This window comes from Thunnus albacares, chromosome 18 (assembly GCF_914725855.1).
Source record: "Thunnus albacares chromosome 18, fThuAlb1.1, whole genome shotgun sequence".
Classification (NCBI taxonomy): Eukaryota; Metazoa; Chordata; class Actinopteri; order Scombriformes; family Scombridae; genus Thunnus; species Thunnus albacares.
This window is the reverse complement of record NC_058123.1, coordinates 21,063,662-21,089,560: the sequence shown is the minus strand read 5'-3', so window position 1 is coordinate 21,089,560 and position 25,899 is coordinate 21,063,662. Positions and strand designations below refer to the sequence as shown.

At 38.7% G+C, this 25,899-nt stretch overlaps 1 protein-coding gene across 1 annotated transcript in view; it reads left to right on the top strand.

The window, feature by feature from the left end:
• The window catches only part of cntfr (ciliary neurotrophic factor receptor), a 229,177-nt gene that overhangs the window by 180,188 nt on the left and 23,090 nt on the right, over positions 1-25,899 (top strand). The window contains exons 5-7 of the mRNA XM_044334283.1: positions 11,538-11,655; positions 16,721-16,887; positions 23,034-23,197. Coding sequence (XP_044190218.1) covers positions 11,538-11,655; positions 16,721-16,887; positions 23,034-23,197 — 449 coding nt within the window. The remainder of the gene's footprint in view (positions 1-11,537; positions 11,656-16,720; positions 16,888-23,033; positions 23,198-25,899) is intronic.

Here is a 25,899-nt window from a genome sequence, read left to right as displayed (position 1 = left end):
AAGAGCATCCTGTTGTGGTTGCGCCGGTGCCAAAATGCTGCTGAGGGAATGAATCACTGTTTGTTCCTTCATTGAACCATGTAGACCGAGTCCATCTTGCTTTATTGCCTCAATCCAGCCTTCCCCCATGCCCACTCTTGCCTTCAGGAAATATAGAGACATTTTCCCTCAAGGATGAGGGAATTTAATTTTACGATTACGCTATCTGCTTTGGAATCGTACAAAAAAGGAGACGCTGCTGTGTACTACTGCAGATGGGATGCATCCTTTATTCTTCACGCTGTCATTTCCTCCCTGTGAAGCTTGCACTTTGTTGACAAGCAATAAATCGTATCTGTGGTGCACAGTGACCAGGTCATTCTACTCTGGGTTGAGGTGACATTAACAATGGTGGGGTAAAAAGGTCACATAAAATTTTGACACTGTATAAACAGTACAGGAGAAGAATGAATCCTAATTCCCTTACATCATGTAATTTAGAATGATTCTACAATGTCAAGACTTGCCTTTAACAATGTGTGTTATGATGAGCTACCACACCGTATAATGTTTTGGTTTCTTTATTCTATTTTGCTGCCTTGGACAGGCGATTCTGACCTGGTCACAACTTACATTTCCCACTGATATTCTTTTGTGCAGATTTTGAATTGATACGTATAGTATGGACATATGTATCCAAAGCTGTTCCACTGTTATACTTTACATCAGACACAACCCTTGAAATGTATAACACACAACCTTCAATTGCTAACTTAGTTTGTTTTTAATTACAGTTTGCTTGGAATCATTCATGCGTAAAGCCAACTGTTTTATCATGATATGATACTACTGCAAGTCAATTGATTATAATTACTACTTGCCTAGCCCTAATTCAGGCAGTAGTCTGTTGACAGAGCCTGCTTGTAGCAGCTGAGGCAAAATCTTGATCTTCCCCTGTAGATCCAGGTTGAGTCTGTGGAACCAGCATATCCACCGAAAAACTGCCGAATCTAAATTTAATTTGAATTGTTACTCAGCTCTATGTCATTATGTAAACGGAACTGATATTATATTAGCCATTTCTTGTGGATCCCACTGAGGTGATGGTCTCATGTTTTGCAGTCAGTTCTATTTTTCACTGATGTTGCCAAGAGTTGAGATCTTCCAGCTTGGCTGACAGGAGGCCTGGGTTAGATCAGCTAGTGCACAGCTGGTGTGTGGAGGACCTGATAGAAACCATGTAGCTTTAAGTCTCTGTAAAAACATTCCATTAGAATAACATTACAGTATTACCTAGCATCACTGCCGTCGCCCCAAGGTGTGCAGAACTGCTAAAAGACTGTCTCTCTTTTTATCAGTGTGTGTGTGTGTGTGCTCTGCCCTGCTTTCTTTCTTACAGGCAGTCACGGTGTGCGTGCAGCTGCCTGTTTGCCCTTTCTCTATCAGTATATATGTGTATCTAAGGGTTTCAGACTGTGCAGAATGAGCCTTTGTGCCTCCACAGTAATGTGACACCTTTCATAACTCCGTAAAGAGAACATGGTATATATAAAAAGACAGCACATAGTGCTCCTGCACAAAGCAGCTGGCTGAATTCACAATGATGGCCTCAAGCTTTACAGGCCAGACACTCGATTTCTCTCTGTCTGTCTCTCTCTCCCTGTCTGTCTCTCCGTCTCTCTGTCTGTCTTTCTGTCCAGCTTTGAATTTGACAGCTAAATTTAAAAGGAGTCAGCTGTGTCAATTCCATCGTTGGGGATTCGGTTGTTACCTGCCTGTCTCATCTCTCTTTCTCTCTGTGTGAGTGATGGCAGTTAGCTGTTTGCGCATTTGGCAGACTGACACCTCTGATTGGTCAATCCCGGCTTGTCACTCATTTCACCATCATGGACACTGCAGCTGAGAAGCAATTGTCGCAGCAGTGACAGAGCCTCAGGTTATTATTGCCATGGTGACATAGAGCTTTACCTCTTAGTGAGACTAGAGACGACTCAACACAGCTTTAACACATTCAAATTTCAGTTTTGCGCAGTAAAACGCCACCTATTGCTTAGTAATACTGACAAGACTTCCTGCGATGGAATGTGATGTACTTTACCTCCCACTTTCTCTCAGTATAAAGTACAGTAAAGGGCTATGAACAAAGTGCTGATAATTGGACCCACTCCTGACACAAAAAAGTGGTTGGTGAGTTGTTCAGATATACAGCAAGAGATGAGCAGAGTGAAATAATTGGTCTGCCCTCTATCTTCAACTTCGAAAAAAGAAAGATGATGACTGTTGATACCTTAGTTTTTGAGGGCCCTCCTAGATTACTTACAGTGGGACACTGTCCCAGACTCAAGTGTTTGACCTGCTGCAGTGTCCCTGACAAAAGCAATTAATCCTCAACCAGGCACCGCTCTAAAGAGTGTAAGACCACTTGATCCTTAAAGCGAAAAGAATGATTTCTCCTTGGAGATCAGTTAAGTATCAGAAAAACACAAAACTTCTCAGTGGACTTTATTTTACTGCCTCCATTTGTCCTTGCGATGGCTTATGCCAGACCTTTCTTGTGGCAGTAATGCAGCGACTAAAGAGAACTGAAATAAAGTGTGGCGAAGGGTCCAGGCATGTGAGGTCACAGCTTGAAAAGTTAAAATCCCAGTTTCTCTAAGAAGATTACTTTTAAATGAACAAATCACTCATGAGTGGCACTATGCTGTTTCCCAACTTTCCTGGCAATCTTCACTGTGCTGTCAAGATAAATAATAATGAAATATGGTTAGAATGAAGTAGCATGAAAGGAATGCCTGGCCTTTCATAAGCTTCTAGATTCTATGCTACTACAGTAGTTTCTGAAGAGGTCTGAGGCAAGTTAGGCACACTCATGACCAAACCACATACAAATATGAATAAAACGTTAATCATTTTACAATGCAATATATGTCTTTGCCTGGAATTCCTAATCCATCTGACTTCTGACAGACTTTTTGGCTTTGTGATGTTTCCTTTGTTTTCTGTTACTCTATACACCAGCCCTCTCCGCCTGCACAGTCATAACCACGACAACTGAACAGCACAGAAAAAGAGAGAATGGAGCAGAAAATGAATGGAACTGGTTAAAAATGGTTGGGACTGACAGAGAAAAAGGGAACTAGAGATACGTGGGAAGGGGGCTGTGAAAGAATTTGCTCTCCTGCTAAGAGGTAATAGTAGTATTTTCACTTGTCTCTCAACAAACAAAGAAATTCAGATTCCCATGTTGAAATTTGGATTTTGCAACCTTCTTTTTTACTGGAATATTCCATATTCAATAAACCATCAATCTTACGTAATAATTACTGGCTAAGCACTTTTTTGGAATGCAAACTTTCCATCATTATCATCTTAAAAAACAGATTTATACACCCAGCGAGTATTGAGTGTATTATAAAGTGAATCAGTGGTCATGAGGCCTATTCTGTCATTCTCATTGCACCTTTTTACCATCAGAGGTTTTGCACCAGGAAGGGAGCAGTTGAAACGTCCAAACAATTTGATCGTAAGAGCTTGAGGTGAGATTGTGTTTATACGCGTGAAGCTGCTCGAGAATCTTGTTTTATTTCCTGTGAAACACGAGCCGTGATTTCCAAGCTTTGAGCGAGATCTGTGATGTCAGCTGGCTAAGTGAGTGCATGTGTGTGAGAGAGAGAGCGAGAGACATGCCGGGAGGTAATCTAAGTGTCCAGGTATAATGGTCGTCTTCCTGCGTCTGACCTCCAGAGCTTCTGAGGTCAATGGAAAGCTGTCAACATCTCCTTTCATTTTTACCTCTCTTCAGTCTTTTTAAAGGATAACTCGAGTTTATTACAGCTTCAATCTTATTTTTGCGGGTTTGGCCATGATTTTCAGGAATAGAAAAGCATAATTTAACAGATAATTTCTCTTTTTATCATGCTACACATCTCAGTTTGTCCTCTTAAGTCCCACTAGCTGCTTTTCTCTCTACCTTTGTCTCTCTGCGTCTCACTTATCAACTCCTGATGCTCTCATAAGGTATTCATCCTCCTTTCATTCATTCATCTCTCACACACGGCTGTTTCCAATTGGCCCAGAGACATTCCTTGAATGCCAGTGCATCATTGTTTTGTGCAGTGTGTGTGTGTGTGTGTGTGTGTGTGTGTGTGTGTGTGTACTCGCTGCTCCCCTATTCACTCCCTCATGTTGAGGAGCAGCTCTGGACCAGTGACTATGAGAGAAAGAGAGTGGATGGGAGGATTAAAAAAAAAAAAAGAAGATAGATACAGAATAAAACTAGAAAAGAAGCAAAAGAGAGCTCAGTGTGCATATGCATGTGTTTCAATTCCTCCGCGTTGAGTCAGTAAGTTAATCTCGGTGATTGTATAAACTAGACTGGAAGTTCTGTATAATCAAATAGAATTGCAATAAAGAGCACACCCACTCACACACTCACACACACACACACACACATAAAGAACACACAAGCTCTTTCTTTTACAGTTTCTGATATCTGTGTTTTTTATTAGATTGTTTTTTTACTGCACTTTAAATCGAATTTAGAGATCCAAAATTTTCCAAACATACCAAATATGCTCCTCAAATTTATATAAAGTGATGTGCTGTACAAGCAAAGCTAAGCTACTTAAAAACAAATAGAGGAAACTGTATGTTAAGTGGATTAAAGGCACTCTTTTAATACACTTCTCATAACTCAGCGCAGAGATATACTGACTGTATCTTTTTTAAAGAGACAGTCATGTGCATATCCTGTACGGACAAACAAATAGCTCAATATCCACAAATGCATGCATTTTTCCATTATGTGTATATGTAAAAATTGCACATTACAGTACACATAGTCTAATGGCATACTGTCACACACACACACACACACACTCACATGTGCATACACGCTGCAGGATATCTTCAGAGCGCCGGATAAAAATATTACACCACAATTTCATTACCGTTAGCCACGACAGCTGGTCTGGACAAAAAGGCACCACAGCGTCTCTGTCTCTCTTTCTATGACTTTGTCCTACAGTTTTTATTTACATTCCTGTTTCTCCCATGACGCATGACTAAGCTAATCTAAAATGCAGTGAGCCCAGCATTGGCAGGCCGAGTCAAGCAGAGACCAAAGCCATATGCCTAAACAAGTTATGCCATTCAGAGCAGCACAGGCTCCGAGAGGATTCAGTTCTTCCCAGTAGAATGTCTAATATGAAAAACGTGATTTTGTGCGTGATAGACGTATTCTACATAGACGGATAGATGGGTAGATGGATGGATTGGTTTGCTGTTGTCAGGACCCTTGGTTTGTTATTCTGGCACTTAACTTTATTCAGCAAACATTATTTTTGTCAAAATTGATTCCATGAATTTAAAAACTGAATCAAGGGCAGCATGAATAGACATTTTGACCCTCGAAAGGTTGGTAATTTAGTGTTTTTTGGGGGTTTTTTTGTGGAGGCTCCAAAATATTTGAATATCATAAGCCCGGACTTTTTTTTTTTTTTTTATAAAAGAGCGAATGAATGGAGAAATTGCAACAAGGGAAGGAAAGGCATTCATCTTTGTTGTCATAGCAAGAGAATCCATTACCAACACACACAAGCACTGAACGACATGAATGTGAACACACACACACACACACACACATAGGGATGCATATGAACACACACACACACTCACACAAAGCAACAGGGAGGCTGCTAACACAACCAAATAGCAAATACTACAGCGTCTGCAGCCTAGCAACCAGGCCACTGGATGTCATTGTCCCTCATCACATTTCTGTGTGTGTGTGTGTGTGTGTGTGTGTGTGTGTGTGTGTGTGTGTGTGTATGTGTGCGTGCCCTCCTGTGACAAGGATCCTCTTTTGGGAGACCCAGAATTTTTGTGTGACAGGTTTAGAATAATGGGACAGAAGAAGAGAGAGTATGACTTTCTATGAAAGAGAGAGAGAACTATAAACAAGCTGTTAGCTGCTCTTATCAATTTATTTAGAACAAGGTCATCAGAAAATAGAAAAGCCGCCACAGTGCTCTACTAACTACATCAGGACTTTGATTATGTAATCTAATGGATTTAAAATTGAGGTTTGTTCTAGTGGTCTGCTTGGCTCCAGGAAATGTTTGTCCTACGTCTTTATCATATATTTTGCTGCAGTATGTATTTCTATATGTCAAATATATGTCAAAAAACTTTATATATCAATATATGTCTTCTTCCCTCTCCTCTAAAACATAAAAGTTTCTCCCTTTTCCCCTGCCTCCTGAGCTAACACCCAGCGGTGAGGGAGATCTGGGGGAAGGCTCCTTTAAAACTCCCCATTGCTGTGATTCTCCAGAGACATAATGCTCACTATGTCACTATGCCAAATGAAATCCTTCAATTATGTCCCCACATATTCTGTTTCACTTACTGTAGAAATACTTTACAAAAGATGCTCTACAGGGTATTTGCCATTTCACTGTAACTTAAAGAGGATGTATCATTCACATATCCAGGTCTATATTTATATTCTTAGGCTCTACTGGAATTTCTTTGCATGATTTACAGTTCATATACTCAGCCTCTATCTGAAACAGTTTTAGCTCCTGTCTTTTTAAGCTCCCCCTCCTGATGAATTCACTCCGTTCTGATTGGCCAGAACTCCTTGTTTGTTTCTGGCTAAGTAAACAAACTGTAGTTTCACTTTTTTTTTCTAGCTCTTTACTCAAAATGAAAACTTCTCAAATACATGTTCAAGTCCGAATCCGATCCAAAATATGGGAGTGGACAATGCAAACAACCTGTGGAACCTTAGCAACAACCTTAGCAACAAAGGCTGCAGAACAGAAGGCTGTTTGCGGGCATGTGTGAACAATCTGAGAAAGTAGTAGTAGTACTTTGCAAACGGAGCATTGAGAGCAGGCTGAAGTCCCGGCTTTTGACTTCTGACATTTCTACATACATACATACACCTCAAGTTTTGGATCTTTGTCTGTGTAAACATCCAACATCATAACAGTACAAAAAAACAGAAAATCACAAAAACCATGATAAAGAAACATTGTATAGAAATTTAACACATTTTAGATTTTAAATCTGTGACTAAGACTGTGAAAGAGACATTTTCTGACTGCACATGGCAATAAAAGGTCTCCAATAAAGCCATGTTACAGGTAGAGGTAGAATGGGGCCTAAAGAGACTTAAACACAAAATAAACAAGGTGTTTTTCTCAACAGAAAATGTCTCTTTTTTTCCTTTTCATTCTTTTTTTTGTTTTCTTTTTCATTGGTCTGATTATGATTTATGCGCCACAGTCTACAGTAAGTTGTGTCTGTGACCTATTACCATTTAAAAGTAACCTTTCTAACCACTTGTGCATGCGCAAATGTGTACACATGCAGGTGTGTGTTTCATGAGGCCAACAAAGAGCATCTCCAAAATCACATTCAACGTTTAGCAATTCAAACCAGATGATGAAAGCGCACTAATTCAAATAACAATTATGCATGAGCTGTGTCCTGTCTGCCAGTGACTCAGGTGATATCTCACTGGTTGGCTCACATAAAAAGAACAACATGTAAAATGTCATTTTCATTTAAATTATTGTTTTATTTCCTTTAATATTCATATCATCTTTGTTCTCTGTTTTTTTTTTTTTGCGTTATCTTTTTGGTTTCTCCCTCAATTTTCATTAGAAGCATAGACAGTGTTTGATGTCTTATTGTGCATGCGTACATGTTGTGAGTCTGACATTTATTTTAAGGGCACATTGGTAATTAGTAATATGTAATTAATTATTAATGGGACAAAAGAATGCTGTCTATTCTCACCTCCTCTCCGTTTCTCCTGCGTTAGCCTTCCTCCTTTCAGATATTTTCTCTTTTCCTCTGCTTATCTCATGTCAATCCTTTCTCCCTCTTTCATCACCCTCCCTCTGCTATTCTAACACTGAGTCTTTTCCTATCCTCTGGCATTTCAACCATTAACTCATTTTATTTGCTGTGAATCACTATGGAAATGTTGAGTTGATTGTGTCATGGTATTAAGTTCACTCATGTCCAAACCAGCCACTAACCACCAAGGCTAAATGTTGAAAACAGTGATGAAGTGCATCAAGATTGTTCATTTAATGGCAGCTAAATGCTGGCTGTAAGAATATCTGAACTGCATTGAAGCAAATAAAAAAGAAAGACAGTCACATCTCTAGAAATACAGCTACAATGTCGCCACACATAGAGTAATGTATGGCCTAAATAGCTAATTGGGTTCTTTTATGGTAGAGGTTGAAACAGATGCTTTCCAAAATAAACCAGAGCTTCGAAAATACAAGTAGCTTTAACATCGGATAAAGTTTTAGTAACCCGTGTCAGCATTAGTCCATCTTTTTATTTGTCCTTGGCTGTCAAACTACGATGAACAGCTGACATTTAGGTGTCAACATCTGTCTCCTTGTACACATAAACCCTAGAGTTCTGGGGTCATTTGGTATTGATGGTTCAGATCACGTTCTCTCTCATAACAAACCGCGCCTCAGTCCCCTTGGAAAAGCCCTAAGAACTGCCCTTTCAGTCGTCTCAGAGGTGGCTTGATTGACACAGCTCACGCCTGGCCAAAATGAACTAAATTAAAAGAGCAAACCCTCCGGAGTTCAAATAAACCACTCCAAACACGGCTGGCTTGAGCACACACTCATACTCGCCCTATTCATGACCGTATTCCCTCTCCAGTCCTTCCTTTTTTAAAAAAAAATATATTTTAACTTTCCCCTCACTGCTTTCTCTACTCTAACACCGTCATATTTAGTTGTTGTTGAACTTGTAACTTCTCCAAGTTTGTAATAAGCTGGTTTGATTGATTATGGCTAATTCTATAAAGCCTATAGAAATACCTCCAGCTTGCAATACGTGTGTGTGTGTGTGTGTGTGTGTGTGTGTGTGTGTCCTTCCAGACAATTGTTTGTGTTGAACGTTGTGTGTTTGTGACTTTGACTGAAGCTCTCAGATGAGGTGCCAATTGATCGAGATGGCCCCAATTAGTCTCCGTGATTAATTGAGTGTGATTGGATGTCGTCTCTGGCACCTCATCATTGAAGTTATTGACAGGATAATTAGTTGCCGTGGTGACCGCTTAAACACAGTTGATTGTGTGTGACAGTGAAATGACCTCACACCAGCCAATCAAGCCCTCCTCTCCCTTGCGGGGGTGTGTGTGACTGCATGTTGTGTTTGACCAAATGCGCAAAAACATCTCGAGAGAGAGAGAGAGAGAGAGAGAGACGTTCACAAAGGATGCTCACAGATGTTGTGATATGATAATTACTACTTAGAAAATAATTGCTGCCACAGTATATAAAATGTTTTATTGTAAATTAATCTCCAATGAGGGATCGTTAGTATATATTTTAAAAAAAGATTACTTCACCCAGACTTCACCCAAGAGGGAAATTTCAGCATCCAAGAAAGTCAGACGGAGGTAAAGAAACTAACCAAGTAATTAAAATTACAAAATTACAGAAGAATACTTCCAAAATTATTACTTCAAATTCATTTAAATAATGAGAGAAATGGGGATATATGAGATAAATCACAATTACCACTAGAGACGTGTTTTTCAGGAGCCCGTCTGTTGGAACACTGATTTTTTTCACATTGCAGAATCAAATGTTCTCACATGTGAAAAGCAGTGAAATGTTCATTTGCTTTTTTTTTTTACCTCCGTCTATTCCCACTTGTGTTGTTACCTCCTCTTTATTCATTATTTCCAGTATTAAAACTTCTTGTCTCGGTTCGACTTTGACCATCAGGACATCTCAAACAGTTCTGTGCAGCGCTAAAACTAATATTCAAAATCAGTGATTATGATGATCTACTGCAAGTAATCATAACATCATTAGTTATGCTTTATGCAACATTAAACTCATGAGCTCACTTATATTCTGAACCAAGTGATGGTGAAACAAAGGATACTCATTTCTTTGGAAATCTCCAGTGTCCCTTGAGTTGAACCACTACCATTATCAAACCACTGCAAATAGCTGAAAAAGTTATTTGAAATATAAGTAAGGGGACAGACTCCCCTTTCTAACATTGTTGGGTGTAATTATTACCTTTTTATCTGACCACACCCTGGAAGTACTGTTCTGCAAAAACAATCTGAGCTATCGTTTTTCCCCACAGGGGAGAAAAATCCCGCTCTACTAAGCAACTCATGCAGTTTTTCCCATGTCCGCACTGAATAGGTTGGTGGCTTTTAAAGACAGGTTAACCCATCCCACCTATTCAACACTCGGTGTACATTACTGACTAAAATGGATAAATGTAGCTGTTATCATCAGGAGTATATATCACTGACTGGCTGATATCCAGTATTTAATAATGCCAGCCCCATATTTTCATAGTGATATACTGGGCCTATCCTAACTACTGAAGCACTATATGTGAAAATAAAAAGCTGCAATTCAGATTGTAAAAAAAAAAAATGATGAAGAGAAATAAAGACCAAAGGAAGGTGAATGGGGAAACAGAGAACACAAATATCAGAAGTGGCAGGTTATTCTTATTAAGTAAAATAACACAGGAATTTGTTTTAGTGATGCCACACTGTATATATGCTGCATATTACATATAGTAGAGATAACAAGGGTAAAAGGGTTAAAAGCTGTGGGGGAAAAGAGGGAGTGGTAGACGAGTGCCCGGTTGACTAGCTGTGAAGAAAAGACCTTAATCTTGGAGGAGGCCAGAGTTTGGTGTAACATCACTTTTTCTGGCCAACCTCTTTATTCTTCTTTTGCTCTTTTGCTCTACCACTCCAGTATCCTTCCTTTCTTCAGTCTTGCCTAAGCTAAACTTGTTTCCCCCTCCTCTGCTCCGTCCAATTTTCTCCAAATCAATTCTCTATCAGCTTCGGCTCTATTCATTTTCATATTCTCAATCATTTAAATTAGATAGATTAGATTAGATTAAATAGATTGCTTGTTCTCAGTTACAAATATTCTACAGCAGGTGTTCCGCTCACTGTTTCCTATATATTCAACATCCTGACAGCTTAGGGGAGGCGTGGGGGGGGGGGGGCAAACAGACTTACAAGCAAACTGACTCACAATATCGGGTTTGTTTGAGCTTGAGGTTTATAGAAAAGATACAAAAAAATGGAAAAGAAGTTGTTAGAGTCTGCATAAATTTAAGTGATTTTAATAACACCCCACTCCACCCACCACCACCACCACCATGAACCCAATTTTAATTTATTTGTGGTATAAAAAAATAATAGATGAAAAAATCCAAAGGCAATCACAACTAAACAAATTAAAAGCAAATAAAGCATAACCAGATACATCTTAATTTCAGCAGCGACTTATTTAATGAAATGCCTGATCAAGAATGAATTATTAGATGAGAAACTATATAATTATATACTACTGTTTGGCATTTGATTAATGTAATGTGTATTATTCTGATATGTTGATCTCTCTCTCTTGTATCTCCATTTTCCTCTCTGTCTCTTTTCAATCTCACCCTAGTTGTTTGTAACATGGAAGTTAACTGTATACCCTTCTCTCTTGCTTTTTTTCTCTCTGTAGTTCCCCCCCGAGAGCCCACGATCACGTGTCGATCCAACACCTATCCCAAAGGCTTCTACTGCAGCTGGCACCAGATACACCCAACGTACATCCCCACCAACTTTGAAGTGGACGTTCAGTAAGTGCATTTGTTTTGTGTTGTGAGAGTGCAACTTGTGCATTTTCATGTTTCTGTATATTACTATGACATGCAAAGAACTAGCCTGACAAGCCTACTTTATTTGGCTTGCATTTTGACCAGCACTATCTTGTATTTTTGGAGCCAGAAGTGACCATATTGGGATGAGAGGGTGCAGCTGACCCTAATGCTAGCTGCTAGCTTGGTTAGCACAGTGCATTTACAGTCTATGGTTAACTGTGATAATGCTAATGCTAATTTTCGCTAATGAAAAACAATTAAAACGAAATGTACTTAACGGAAAAAACTGAACATCTTATTCCTTAGAGGGTTTTTTAGGACAACCAAACACTGTACAAGACTTTTTTAGGCAACCAAAATGTTACAATTAACTTTCATGAACTGAAAACACACTGAAATAGCGATGGCTACAGCTACGCATATACTCTGTGAATCTGGAGTTAAGCCATGGTTACGTTACCTACCCAACGTTTATGGGGATTGACTTGCTTTTGGAGCCAACCTGAAGTAGCCGTTTGAGGAACTGCAGATTTTGGGACTTGTGCGTTGGCTTTATTTTTTGGCCCCCAAGGTTGCTGCTTGATCAAAACGTAATCTGCTGCACCTACACAGTCTTGAGAAATGGTCTAAACAGCAAAATTAGCTGTTTTCAAACTAGGTTTTCTATTAGTTATGAACATTTGTTTTCACTCAGATTTTTGTGGATGCTTAATGAGACATTCAACTTTGATATCATATATGCATTTTTACTATTTCAAGCCAAATTTCAATCAATCAAAAAATGTTTCTTTTAAACAAAACTACTTTTCTGGTTCAAGCAACCAAATGTTTCTGTAGAATATTTGGAATTCCTTATTCAATACAGAGTAAATTTAAACATCCCTGCACTCACGGAAAAAAAAAGTTTTCATATTATTGTTTAATATTTTAGTCTATGATGGAAAATTTCTAACCCCAAGCTCCTGAGTAATGTAATTTAAATGCAAAGCAGAACAGAGAGAAAAACACCATCTTTAGAAAGTTTAGTAAAAAAGTTTAAACTGAAAATGTTTAAAAACCACAATGAATGTGAAAAAGATTATTTATTTGTAAGAAAGAGACTTATAAAAAAAAATACAATCATTTTGGTTTCACTCTGTAGTTAACTACCTCTTGCTAACTCTCCTTGGGCGTCCAGGCATATTTTAACAGTAGTTGCACCTTAAATGCTCAAAATATGCGGACACGTTCAGATTTTGTAATGCTTTCCTTCAAAACCCTAAGTTTTTTATTTTAATGGTGCTATTACTTCCTTCAAATTAAATTGGTTAAGTCATATTTGTAGCACAAGAATACATTCATAATACGATTGACTTTCAAGTGTTGTACATTACATGAACACTGTTTCTAGGCAACTAACAACAAAATGCCGTGTTTCTTTTTTTAATCTGTATTTTAGTATTTAGAAATTAAGACATTAAGACAGTATAAAACAAAATACGCAATAAAATACGCAACGGTAAATATTATTTGAAGAGAAGGAAGACACTTTGACATAACCACTGTTTCAAACTGTAGTAGTTCTATGAAGTTACTTTTGTTTTCTGCTGTCTCAATTTGTTAGCTGGTTACTTTTGCTGTGGGTACTTTTCCCATTCCTAAACAATGAAATACAGATTAAAAAAAGAAAGAAACATGGCGGCATCCATATTGTTGTAAGTTGTCTAGCAATAATGTTCACGTAACATACAAAACATGAAAGCCAAGCATATTATCATAGATGTATTCTCGTGCTGCACTTAATCAATTCAATTTGAAGGAAGTAATAGCACCATTAAAACAAGAAACTTACTTGAGGTCCTTGACTTTGGTGATCCGCTATACTCCCACTCCTGAGACGTGAAGGTAACATTGTTTTCTCCTCTAGCACACCGACGGGAGGCCAGTGTGCTATACGGCCACTATTAAATGTAGCTGTTATAGTAAGAGAAAAAGTACTGACGCTGGTATATATATCATATCCATAAAAGAAAGCAAAGGAAGTACATTTAATAAAGTCCTCGAGGGTGGGAATGGATGAACCCAGTTAAAGAATAAGCGGCCAATACGGGACGTTCTAAGAAGTAAATCAAACACAGGAATGCAAGACGGGGATCATTTCATTGGTCAACACTACACATGGCATTCTATTGGTTGGTGGACTTTGACAGGGTTGTTGCACAAAAAATCTGAGAGCAGAGCAGAAATTTGAGAGCAGACATTTCACAAGTACACAGAAGTAGCCTGAGTGCGAGGAGAAGGGCTGAAGCTGGAGCAGGAAATTTGTGCAAGCAACAATATATCTGAGTGCGAGCATACAGTTTGAGCAGAAGCAGAAGAAAAAGTGCAAGCAGGGGCTATTTGACGGCTATGCGAGAGCAGGGTTTTGAGGGAAAGAATTACAAAATCTGAATGTAAAATCAATAAATCATGTTCTCAAACTGAAAGACCATGCTCTTGAATAAAGATAGGAAAAAAGTCCCATAGTCTGTCTCCATCATGTTCTCTTTGATATTCCCAGATCACAGTCCCACAGCTCATGCCACAGCAGGTGGACACTGCCTTCATTAATGTTGTAACACCAATATTATTCTGTTTGAATAATAATGAGGAGTGGGACAGGGAGAAGCATAGATGAAGAGGACGATACAGAAACAGTGTCTTTAGTGGTCAGTGACTTTAGCAAGAGCAGAGCAGCAATTAACAGTGATTTTACATCTCATCTCATCCCAGTTCCATTCTTCTTGACCCTCCGATACACAACATATCGAAAACCTTTTAATGCACAATATGGGTCAAAAATGACTCGCATTCATTTTCAATATTATTTGATACATAGCTGAATGTTTCACTGTAATGCAAAATTACGTCTTCACCTAGGATTTTATGAAATAATGAATTAATTAGTTTTTATTATTATTATTATTATACGTCATTATATAAATGTTTCTGTCTTGATATGCAGTGAAAAAACATTGTTTACACATCTAACTGAAATTTGCAGACATGGGTCAAAAATGACCTGTTAGGATGAAAGTCAACAGTCAACAATTTTTTTCTAAAAAGAGACAAAATATGATCATACTTGTTTCAAAGGTATTTATTTGTGCTTGAAATGTATTCATTTGTGACTTTTCCTTTATAATATAAACATAGCTATATATCCATATAGCTATATCACATCAGATATCTCATTATAGTCTTATTGATCTGGATAGCAGTTTTCATCACCATTAAGACTTTCGTGAATAACACTGACAAAAAAACCTCTAAAATTGACAGCGTCAACATCCACTTGTATTCCTTTATTGTTTTCTCAACATGGACAATCCTATCAATTAACCGTGGTGTGTTGGTCACCATGATCCTTGCACATGGGCCTGTTGCACTGTGAGCACCAACTACTGACTTTTCAAACATTGTAGTGAACTATGCTGATAGTCATCATGTGAAGCTGATCCCTCAGGCACACTCACTACATTTGGACGCTGTGGGACATAGTCAGGATCATCATCTTCAGAGGGCCCTATTTTTGTGAACCCAGCGGCGCAGATCGCAGTCAAGTTGGTATTTTTGTAGCCTTGGGTATAGTGTGGGATCAGAAAGAATACATTATCATACATTATAGGTGGGCGTGTTGGAAGCTGTGATAGTCATGGCCAATCATATTCACTAATTTCATCCCCTTTAAACACAAAGCTTCCCCTTACATGACAGCTTAGGAGTCATATGGAGAGTTTTCCTCAGAGGAAACCTATATTGGCTGGGATGTAAAAAGTTTCAAATGTGAATACAGCAGCTCAACTATGCTTCTATTTTGGTTATATTTGTACCTTACTGGTAGAATACAACAGGTCAACACTCTTTCTCTCTCTCTCTCTCACTTTACCAGCTAAAGCACCATAGGCCAGCAGCCAGTTAGCTCAAACACAATAGGTCAAGCTATCTCAATAATGATTTTAAACATATAATTATTCTATTCTTACATCTTTCTAACCATTGATACATTTACAGAATGATGTGTATGCACATGATGTATACTCTGAGGTGAAAAATACAATAAAACTTACATGTGACACACAGTTTTGATAAGGTAAATAGGTGAAACTGTGACCTTGAGGGCAGTAGTCTACATTAATATGTTCCTAATTACAAACATGTAAACAAATCAAAGGTTCCAATCAAATTCCATTACAATACATACGGGTCATTTTTGACCCATGTTGTGCATATATGGGGTGGTGATACAAAAATGTTTTTTATGCAAAAATAAAATAAAATAACAATAAAATAAATGTCTGTGATGTTAAAAAACAGCTTATTTGAGGAATTCATTAAATCTTGAATAATAAAATGCATAACATGCAAGGATATAACACAAAATCATTCACTCTGGTCACTTTTGAGCCATGTTGTGCATTTCAAACAAACTTTCATCACATCCTAGAGTGGGGACTGTAACATGTCCTTGGGAGCTCTGTTGCTGGGATCTGGATTTCTGATTCATTATTACCTCACAAAAGTTGACAGAATTTTATGATTTCCTTTAAAGTCATTTACAAGTGATTTTAGCCTTCAAGCAAATGTAAAATTAAGTTGTAAAAGAACATATCCGCCTAAAAGCCAGCTAAAAAAAAAATTACAAAAAATAAAGCAAGACAGTAAAACATGTCTGGCTATGTCCCAGACCTAAGATGTCCTGTTCTGTGAAGCAGGATGGCTTGTCAGCAGTTTTCAGTGTCAGGATTAGAGTAATGTGCCAGCTTTGAGGTATAACATCCAGTCTCAACACAGAAACAGAAAAAAGAAAAAAGTGCCAGTTATAAATACCAGTTTCCTACTCTCGCAACAATACACATCCATGTGTATAAAGCTTCTTTCAAGCAGAAAACACACAAGGCTATAAAAATGAGGAGAAAACCATCTTCTGTCATGTCCCACGCTTGTCCTTGTCTTATTTTTATCTTCCTTAACCTGTTCTACTTTATCTCCTCCTCCTCTTTTTTGTTTCTCCTATTCTCTCTAGACATAACCAGCGCTCACTGGAGGTGCAGAAAGATCCGGTACACAAGAATCGCTGTCATGTACGTTTTCCTGAGGTCTTCTCCAGTTTCCCCTACAAAGTGAACGTGACAGCAGTCAACGCCTTGGGGAAAGCCTCTATGACCATCTCTTTTGAAGAGTCCAGTATAGGTAAGGCAGATGTTGTGTCAAGATAGGTTTAACTATGATGTTTTCTTTTATTTTCTGTTCCATTTTTTTGTTGCTTTGGCTGCACTCTGCTTTATTCTGTTCTGGTGGCAGAGGATGTGCCTTTTGCAACATTTATTTACCCTTGACCAAATTTGAGTTTAGACACAAAACAAATTACAGGCTTGTCACTGTTGAGCCTGGTGAAAACACATTTCCTGATGAGGTTTTACTCAGGATGAAATGGTTTAATTTGGGTTCTGAGCCCACAGGGTTCAAAGGGAATACACTGCCATTTTGAAAATTCAAGAAATATTACCTCATTACCCATTCAGGCTGCAGAATATGAACGCTTTTCATTAAAGTTTACCAACACCTCGTTTTTTTTTTTAACTTAGTTCAGGAACAAATCTAAGATCCTTTTTCCACACAGTTTGACAAATTTGGACTAAAATGCAAAGTGTCAAAGCATCTCTTTAAGGATGCCAACCCTTGAGCAATATTAATGCATTTGTTTGGCCACAGATGACTGATTTCATTCACTTCTGGTTCCCTTCGGAGATTTGCTGCACACACAGCAATGCTTAGAGCCAGAAAGACAAAGAAAATTGAAATTTCAATGGCCAAATAAATGTCACCCAGCTGAAAGGAGAGTGCATAGCTTATTTTTTTTCTTTAAGCATCAGCATAGTCCATTAGTGAGAAACCCACTGACTGTGCACTCTTGTCATTACCAAATGCACTAGATAATAAACATGCTACCTCTGGACCTTTTCTGCGGCAAACAGTATTTAATTGAGGCTTGGGCGGGATATGACAGTCACAAACCAATGGTCTGGTTTCTCTCTGAAAAGTGCCTGATAACCCAAACACCAACTGCCATGTACACACATCTTACTCATATTTAATGTAAGAAATTAAACTTGAAAGTTATTTTCTTCTGTATATTTTTTAATAGTCATGTGGTAAGTAGTGTGAAAAAAATACAGTTTGGCTTGTGAAGTTTTTTGTTCACTTAGGCTGCAGAAGGCTACGTAGAATTTATAAGCGACTGAGACTGGAAAGCAGTGAAGAGGAGAAATTCATTTTAAAGAAGGAATGAGGAGTACTTTGATAGATAAGGGAAGTGCTGCCAGCAGTCCTCAGCTCTGTTGTATTGCTTAGAGCGCGATATGGGTGTGCATGACGCATAAACACACACAGACACCAACGGGGCTGTGAGCGATTGTGTGGAGTGTGTCGGTTGAGAGGGTTAGGTATTGAAAAAGAGAGAGAGAGAAGAGAGAGAGAGAGAGTGTGTGTGTGTATGTGTGTGTGTGTGTGTGTGTGTGTGTGTGTGTGCGTAAGTAACCAAATGAGGCAGTGACATGCTCTGCCAAGCCCCGGACACAGGACTCATGAAAATGCTAATGCTAGCCGGATTAGCGCCTTGGCTGAGGAAATATCCCTCAACTATTGGTGATAGCAAAATACCCCACTGCTCCTTTCTTTCCCTCTGCTTTCTCTTTCATTCCCACATGCCCTTCTTGTGACTTTGTACTGCTTTTACTCTCTTCCCTCCTATTTTTTTTTTCTCTTTACTCTCTCATCTTTCCTCCTCTGTTTCTTTGTTATCAGTTGAATGTTCTTTCCTCTTCGGCCACATCCACAACAAGGCAGATAATCTTGAAACTGCCATTTGTGTGACGAATGTTTTCCATCCAAACAAATATTTTCAAATGGATTGAATGGCTTTAAGCTTTATCTTTTTAGTGGAATTGAAGCTATTAAACAATATAATGGTGTATTATTGCCTCTATCTAGTACATTAAATGGGTAGATGTTACATAGTCTGGTTAGTCTTAACAAGCTAAAGTTTGCTTCTTTTGCCTCCAATTCCCACTATGATCACTTTCTTTTTGTTTCACTATTACTGTTGACACAATAGCACAGCTGTTGTCACTAATCAGAAAAAGCTGGAGGCAACAGATACTTCAAAATGCAACCGAAAGAAGTTCATGGCACTTTCTTTTTTCCATTTGCACTTGAACACAAGACCAGCATTTTGCAAATGTATCTGAGCACTCAAGTGCACAAAAGATCAAGTTTTTTTTTATGATGGAAATGCAAGTTGAAAAGGCAGAATTATAATATGTTTTCAAATTTATAAAAATGACTTTTGTGCATAGTGTTTCTCTTTTCCTTTTTTTGTATGTCCCTCTTCTTTCTTTACTTTTCTAGTTTTTTGGGGGGGGGGGTTTTCATACTGCTTGCCCTCTCACACCCCTCCTCTCTCTCCTCCCCTCATCTCCTCTGCGTTCCTGCATTGTTAAAAGTCTTTCTCTTGCTATTCTAAGTTGTAAGTCACATTCATTTTCAGGGACAATGAGGCAGATCGTAAATAAATAAAACAATTTCATGCTTCCTGGTGCACTTCTGAATTCTGAGTGGGAGTAAGACGATTCTCAACTGTCCTTGTTCATCCAACCGAAGCTGGGATGAAATTAGATGAGACTGTGTGTGTGTGTGTGTGTGTCCGTGTCCTCACATGTGCATGCTATGGGTACAGTTATAAAATAGAACCCTCAAGGAAGCTCCTGACTCATCAAATGATAACATAAAGCTTTCTACTGCCAAGATGATCAAACGATAATTGATCTTGTCTAAGTGTAAAGGCTTCTACCGTTAAGCTTACAACAAAGAACTTTTTTTTTTCGTCATCTCTGACATTAGCACACATGAGTTCACTCATTCATTGTGATTAAAATAAATATACTGCAACCCCATTCCAAAGGGTCAGTGTATCTACAGTAACCTGTCACCTGTGTTATCCTTTTAATTCATACTTGAAGGTGGAGAGATCATGTTCAGGTTTAATTTGAGGTTACTTTGTGGTATATTTTGGGAGAAAGTGAAGTGAGGCAAATCCCAGGAGAAGCCAGTAAAAGTAGATTTTAGTATCTACTGAATACTGCAATTTGCTGTAAATATTGCTTTTTAGTTTAGGCATAATTACCTTCTTCAGGATACCTATTAGCAAGGTAATGGGACAGCCAGTTCAAATTACTTAATAAAAACAGCCCAGTGCTATTTACAGTACAGTAGCTGTCTCATTTATTATTTTCCAGCTTTACCAAATTGGTGGCCCAGACTACACTGACAAGCTGATTTGCAATTCAAGATGATTTGTTTAGCAAAACATCCTCTGTTGTGATATTTTGCAGATCTCAGCAGGGAAGTTATGCACAGCTCTCTCCAAAAGGGAGGTCGGATATCAGCATCATCTACAAAAAAAAAGAAAGAGAAACGAAAAAACACTCCCAGAGCTGGCAGAAGTTTAGAGGCATATTTACTTAGAGATACACTAATTACCACCATGCACAAAACAAAACTCTAGGAAACCAGCTGATTTCTGAAGACCAGTTGCACCATTGCAGTTTTAAACTTGAAATCCCAGATGCACAAACAGAGCTCTAATCTTTTGAAGCAGCTCTGCAGCATTTAAACACCACAAGTGAAAGATTGTCGTATCCCCATCGAACAGTAGTCGAGTCAGGAGTTGAAAGGTTGACGGATGTTGTCTTTGCAGGTCTGGTATGACTCACTGTAGTCAGAGTTCTCAAGATATGATAGCATGTAGCACTGTCATTTCTTGACTGACTGAGAAACTGTGCTTTTTAAAATTTATATTTATTCTCTTGTAGCTTTAAGGGAATAAAACAGCAGCTTTGCGATTTTAGGACATAGTAGGATAATCACATTTTTGCTCAACCACTGCTATTCCATACACTACATAATAATCATTTAAAATGCACTTAACAGGTCTCACTTACTGTACACCCACAAAATGCTTGTGTTTACTTTTACGCAATTCCACTAGTGTGTTATAAGTGCACATACATACTTGGAACAATGTGGCTTAAATCTGGGAGTTGTGTCTCTTTGACCACTACTACTACTACTCTACTTCATTGTTTATGCAGGCGCTTTAGTGCTGCACTTGCGTAGCAACAATTGTTTTAAAAGAACCAGCTTTTTTTTCACATTTTTTACATTTTGGTAAGATCTCTCTGCAGATGGAAGCACTCTACTTCTCTCCATTTTCCCCATTTGTTCAAGTGTGCTGTTAGATGCTGTCATCCAGCACCTGTTCTAAAACGTCCGAATTGTCCACATTTTTATTCTTTTTTGAAAAACCCATTTATTTGAAAGGAAATATGGTGTAATGTGAGGACAGAGAATACAGGCGCTAGGGGGTTTTAAATGTCATTTTTTTTCATTATGCAGTCACATCTGGACGCATTAAATGACAGGACGAGATGACGCATAATAAGGGTTTTAGAAACACTACAATCAGATGTTCAAAGAGAAGCTATCCACTCAGGCATATGTTAGTACATTGAGTTCGACATGCAGATTTAGTGTTTGCAGATCTCTTACATTTTGCTTCTTGATTGCTGCATATTTGTAGCCAGCAGGACAACCATTAAACATCCTTTTGTTCTCTCTTTTTTTGGTAAGACAGATAAGCCGAAAGATTAGATAAGGATGTGTTAGGTAATACTCTATGTTCCAAGTCAAATGAATACTTTAAAATCCTTTGGGGCAGCCCACCCATGCAGATTTCTCTGTTTGGTTCTGTGCTTGAAAATGATTCATTCTGTTATGTACTGTTGGACAAAGCTGATGTGAACAAAGATGAGAGTTTCTGGTCTCCACTGATTTCATGTGTGTTTCACTTTGTGTGCATGCTCTCTCTCTTCTTGTTACATGTTTACTTGAAGAAGGTCACAATGAGATGAACATCTACTTCTCAAGGGAGAAAGCTGTCTGTCTGCTTTTATCTGTCTCTCAACATCTCCATCCGTCTTTCATATTTTTAATCATTCATTCCATGAAGGTCGTACTGAGAGAGATGCCTGTCTGTCCTCCTGTCTGTGTCTGTTTTTGTGCTTTCTGCTTGTGTGCCTGTTCACATGCCTTTCTACATGTGCGTTGTTTATGCTATTTACCTGAATCGCTCTCAACTTCACGATACTATCTGTGTGTATGTTATCAGACATTCAGATTGTAATTGCAGCTATCCATTTCCTATTGTAATGCCATGTGTGTATCCGGTAGAGAAAGGGTTTCATGTAGCTGAAGTGGCAGGCCTGCGTGTTCCCTAGTGGGAATGATCTAACAAAGACTGGGTCATTCAATATCTTCAGAAAAGCACAGCATTCTCTCAGTCTCTCTGACTTTCTGTCTTTCTCAGTGGACTTGTATTCAGAAACACAACGTTTATGCATGCCTTCTCTTCAGGGATTGACAGCTTCTTCATCTTCTCATCTTCAGTTCCCTCAAACATTCTCAGCTTCTGTCTTTGTCGTTGCTGTTTTGTTTCCCTAATAAATTAACAAGGGTCACCTTCATCTTACTTTTAAAAAACTTGTTGAACTTAAATACTACAATAATAATAGTAGTAGTAGTAGGGGTAGTAGTAGTCTTTAGAAAACTTCTTCTCAGAGTTGGAAATGGAGAGGGAAGAGGTGGTCTAGCTATAGTAGCAATTTAGTATTGTGCTCTCATAAAGTTTGGGGACTTACTAGAGACAGATGTAAAAAACACAAAGAATGTGTAAAATCTGTGTAGTAGGAGCATCCTGATAGCCTACTGGTTAACATGCATGCCACATACTAACTGCTAACAATGTTAGCAGTTGGATTCTGGCAGCAGACCTCGCTCCACATCTGTCTCACCCCTCATTTTCTGTCATCTTTTGACTGTCACTATTAAATAAAGGCATAAAATGCCCCAAAAAATGATTTAAAAAGTTCTGTGGCCAATATACTCTGACCTTTAGTCCCAAATATGAGTCAAGCTTCAAAAACTCTAGATCCTACACTTCCCATAATGCAACTCAATAGCATCTTTGATTAGACGTTTGCCTTTTTGATGCCCTCATCTTTCAAACCTCATACCTCCAAAGTAAATTTTCAGTCAAATATAAATCTCAAGCCTAAATCTAGATAATCCTGATGACATCATCAGGGTTATTTTGAAATCTCTCTCCAGAGCTACAGAAGCTGTTTTCATGTGGTGATCCACATGACCAATAAGCTATCCTTTATGTGTAAAATCAGTGGGGTGCCCCTTTAACTAGTTATTCTTATCCTCCCCCATCCCAGTGAAACCAGACCCCCCGGAGCGTGTGACGGCAACCCCAATCCGTTACAACACGCGGAGGTTGGAGGTATCCTGGCACAGCCCCGCCACCTGGCCTGACATCGACAGCTTCCCTCTGAAATACTTCCTTCGATACCGGCCACTCATCCGAGAGCAGTGGCAACATGTAAGTAACACTGCCATGTATGTGTGTATGTGTGCGTGTGCATGTGTGTGTGATAAAAACATTTATTTTTTTAAGATCATGATTCAATACACTGAGTACATATGAGACAAACGAAGCTCTCTTCTTATGTCATGTAGATTTGTCACATATAATCTGTATCATTTACAAGCAAGCAAGAAGAGAGGCCAGTTTGGAAAAAGTTTTATCCCTCATCGCCAACTTGCTTTCAGAATCATGATACCCCCGAGTTTTGGTAAATAATTCCAATCAGCAGTGAACACATGAAAATTAAGCACACATTGAAAAACAGTACTCAGTGGATCAGAGTTGGCTCCTCATGTGTCTGGCTGACACATGTAATGACTATGCCAAAAGCCAAAAATAAAGGGATAACTCTATTATCAAAAGCTGTCAACATTAACATGATTCATTATTTGAAAACATATGGTTATCTTTATCTTTTAACAAAAATCATAATTATTATTATAAACATGAGTCCTAATTTTATTCTCTATAATCAGATGTGTTGCCCAAAGTAAATTAAACATAGAGATAAGATGAAGAAAAAAAAACTGAAAATTCTTTGTCCAGAGGGATGCCTCTGAGAGCAGTTAGTAGCTATAAGTGAAATGATCCAACCTGTAGCTGTTTGAGTTTGATCCCTGGTCAGACAGGCATAATCACTCAGCTGCTTTGGTGTATGTTACTGTATCTGACTATTTCTTGTGGGTTCGGTTCCCTGAGGGCTCTATATAGTAAAAGCATATGTGTCCACTATAGGATTCCTGGGATGAAAGCTCTGTCTACAAAGGTCTAATGTTGCAGCGTTATTATCATGCACGTCAATGGTTTGCAAAGGTGTTGTTCTAAGAACTTGGGTTACAGACACTCACATATAGGCACACACACACACACACACACACACACACATGTATATGAATGAAAGACCTGTACATTTTTTCTTTAGTGTTTCCCGCACTCTTTCCGTCTCCCTTCAACACTTGTGTCTGTCTTCTTCATCACTACATCAGTGTGTCCATCTTTTTCCCTCAGCTTTTCCTCCTGTTCTATCTCTTTGTTCATCAAGGTTCATGGTGTTAATATTGTCACATGTTCACATGTACAATGAGACAGTAACAGCTTCAGACAGGTTCCAACTTGTGACAATTAATTAAGATACACAATGAAGAGAATAAGATTAGAGGATAATAATAAAATATGCAAAAACATAAATAAGGCTATAAACAAGGTTTAGCAAGGATTGTAACTGCAAGTACAAATGTCAATGTCACATGGAAGAAAAATAATTGGATTAATTAGATAGTCTGTCATAGTCTGAAAACTCTGTGGTATGTACAAAGTCAGTTAAAGTAATGTAATTGAATCTGTAAATGTCCACACATGGTGCCAGTCTATCAGTGAAAACATAATGGCAGGCAGGTTGCTAGAAAATGCAGCAGTATTGTCTACTGGAGGTAAATGACAGTGAGTGGTAGTGGCTTAAGTGATAGTATGTATAGGTTGGTAGGGTTGGTACAGTAGGGGTTAAGTGTTCAGAATGGAGAGTTCAAGAGCAATATGGCTCGGGGGAAGAAACTGTCTTTTAGTCTGTTGTGTCGTGCTGCTATACACCAGTACTGTTTGACAGATGGTAAGATAGTGAACAGCCTATGACTGGGGTCCTCAAGGACCTCATTTAGGTTTTCATCCTGATTCTCTGGGTGTAGAGTTTCTGCATGGAAGGAAGATCAGTCCTGGTGATGCGTTGCTTTCAATACATATTGTAAGGGCTTGGCACCTTGGTGCCTTGTCTAGTGCAGGCTGTTGAGTTGTAGAGTATATTCAAGTCCATCCTGAACCTCCTCAGCTGGCAGACAAAGAAGAGCCACTGTCTTTCTGTCCTGACCACAATGCTGCCATGGTAAAATCAGCTTAGGTCTTCACTCATATGGACCCCAAAGGAACTGGAAGCTGCTGACTCTCTCCACTGGGGTTTTGTTGATGTAGATGGGGGTGTGCGCCTCCTGTAGTCCACAATCAACTTCTTTGTCTGCTGGACAGTCAGCTGGAGGTTGTTGTCCTACCATTTCCAGCTGGTCGTGACATGGCGGGTGACGTACGACGAGTTGGGTGGTGCTTGGTTTTGGCTCATCCATTTTAAACATGGCGGCTGGGTCACAAACTTTGTCATATTACAGCTAAATAGTACACTAATATATGTTTCTGAAAACATTTTAGGAGAGAAATAGGCAATGCGGTAACAAAATCTTGATTCATATTTGATCAGCACTGCCTAGTTTTACTCCTCCTTGGTTCCGTCACACAGCTTGACAACACTTGACAACAGCTTGACAATGGTGTTAGTCCCTCTGCGGCACTCATTGGATTGATTGCTTTTTCAACCGAAAAACCGCTGTTTCATGTCATGATGCCAGACCAGAATCAGTCAATTCGACTCGGTGGAGTGGGTGGATTCAAAAGTCTAGCCCCATGCAAATCATGAGTTGCAGTCTGCAGTAATCAGACACAGTAGGACCAAATGTAGTTATTCACAAGTTGTTCATAAACATGCACACACACGCACAAGAAATTACATATACAGTGTATAAACTCAACATAGTTACCTAGCTACACACTTGTTACATCAACGCACAAACCTTCATTCACACAACGCTCATCCAATCTCGTTCTCTCTTTCTCCA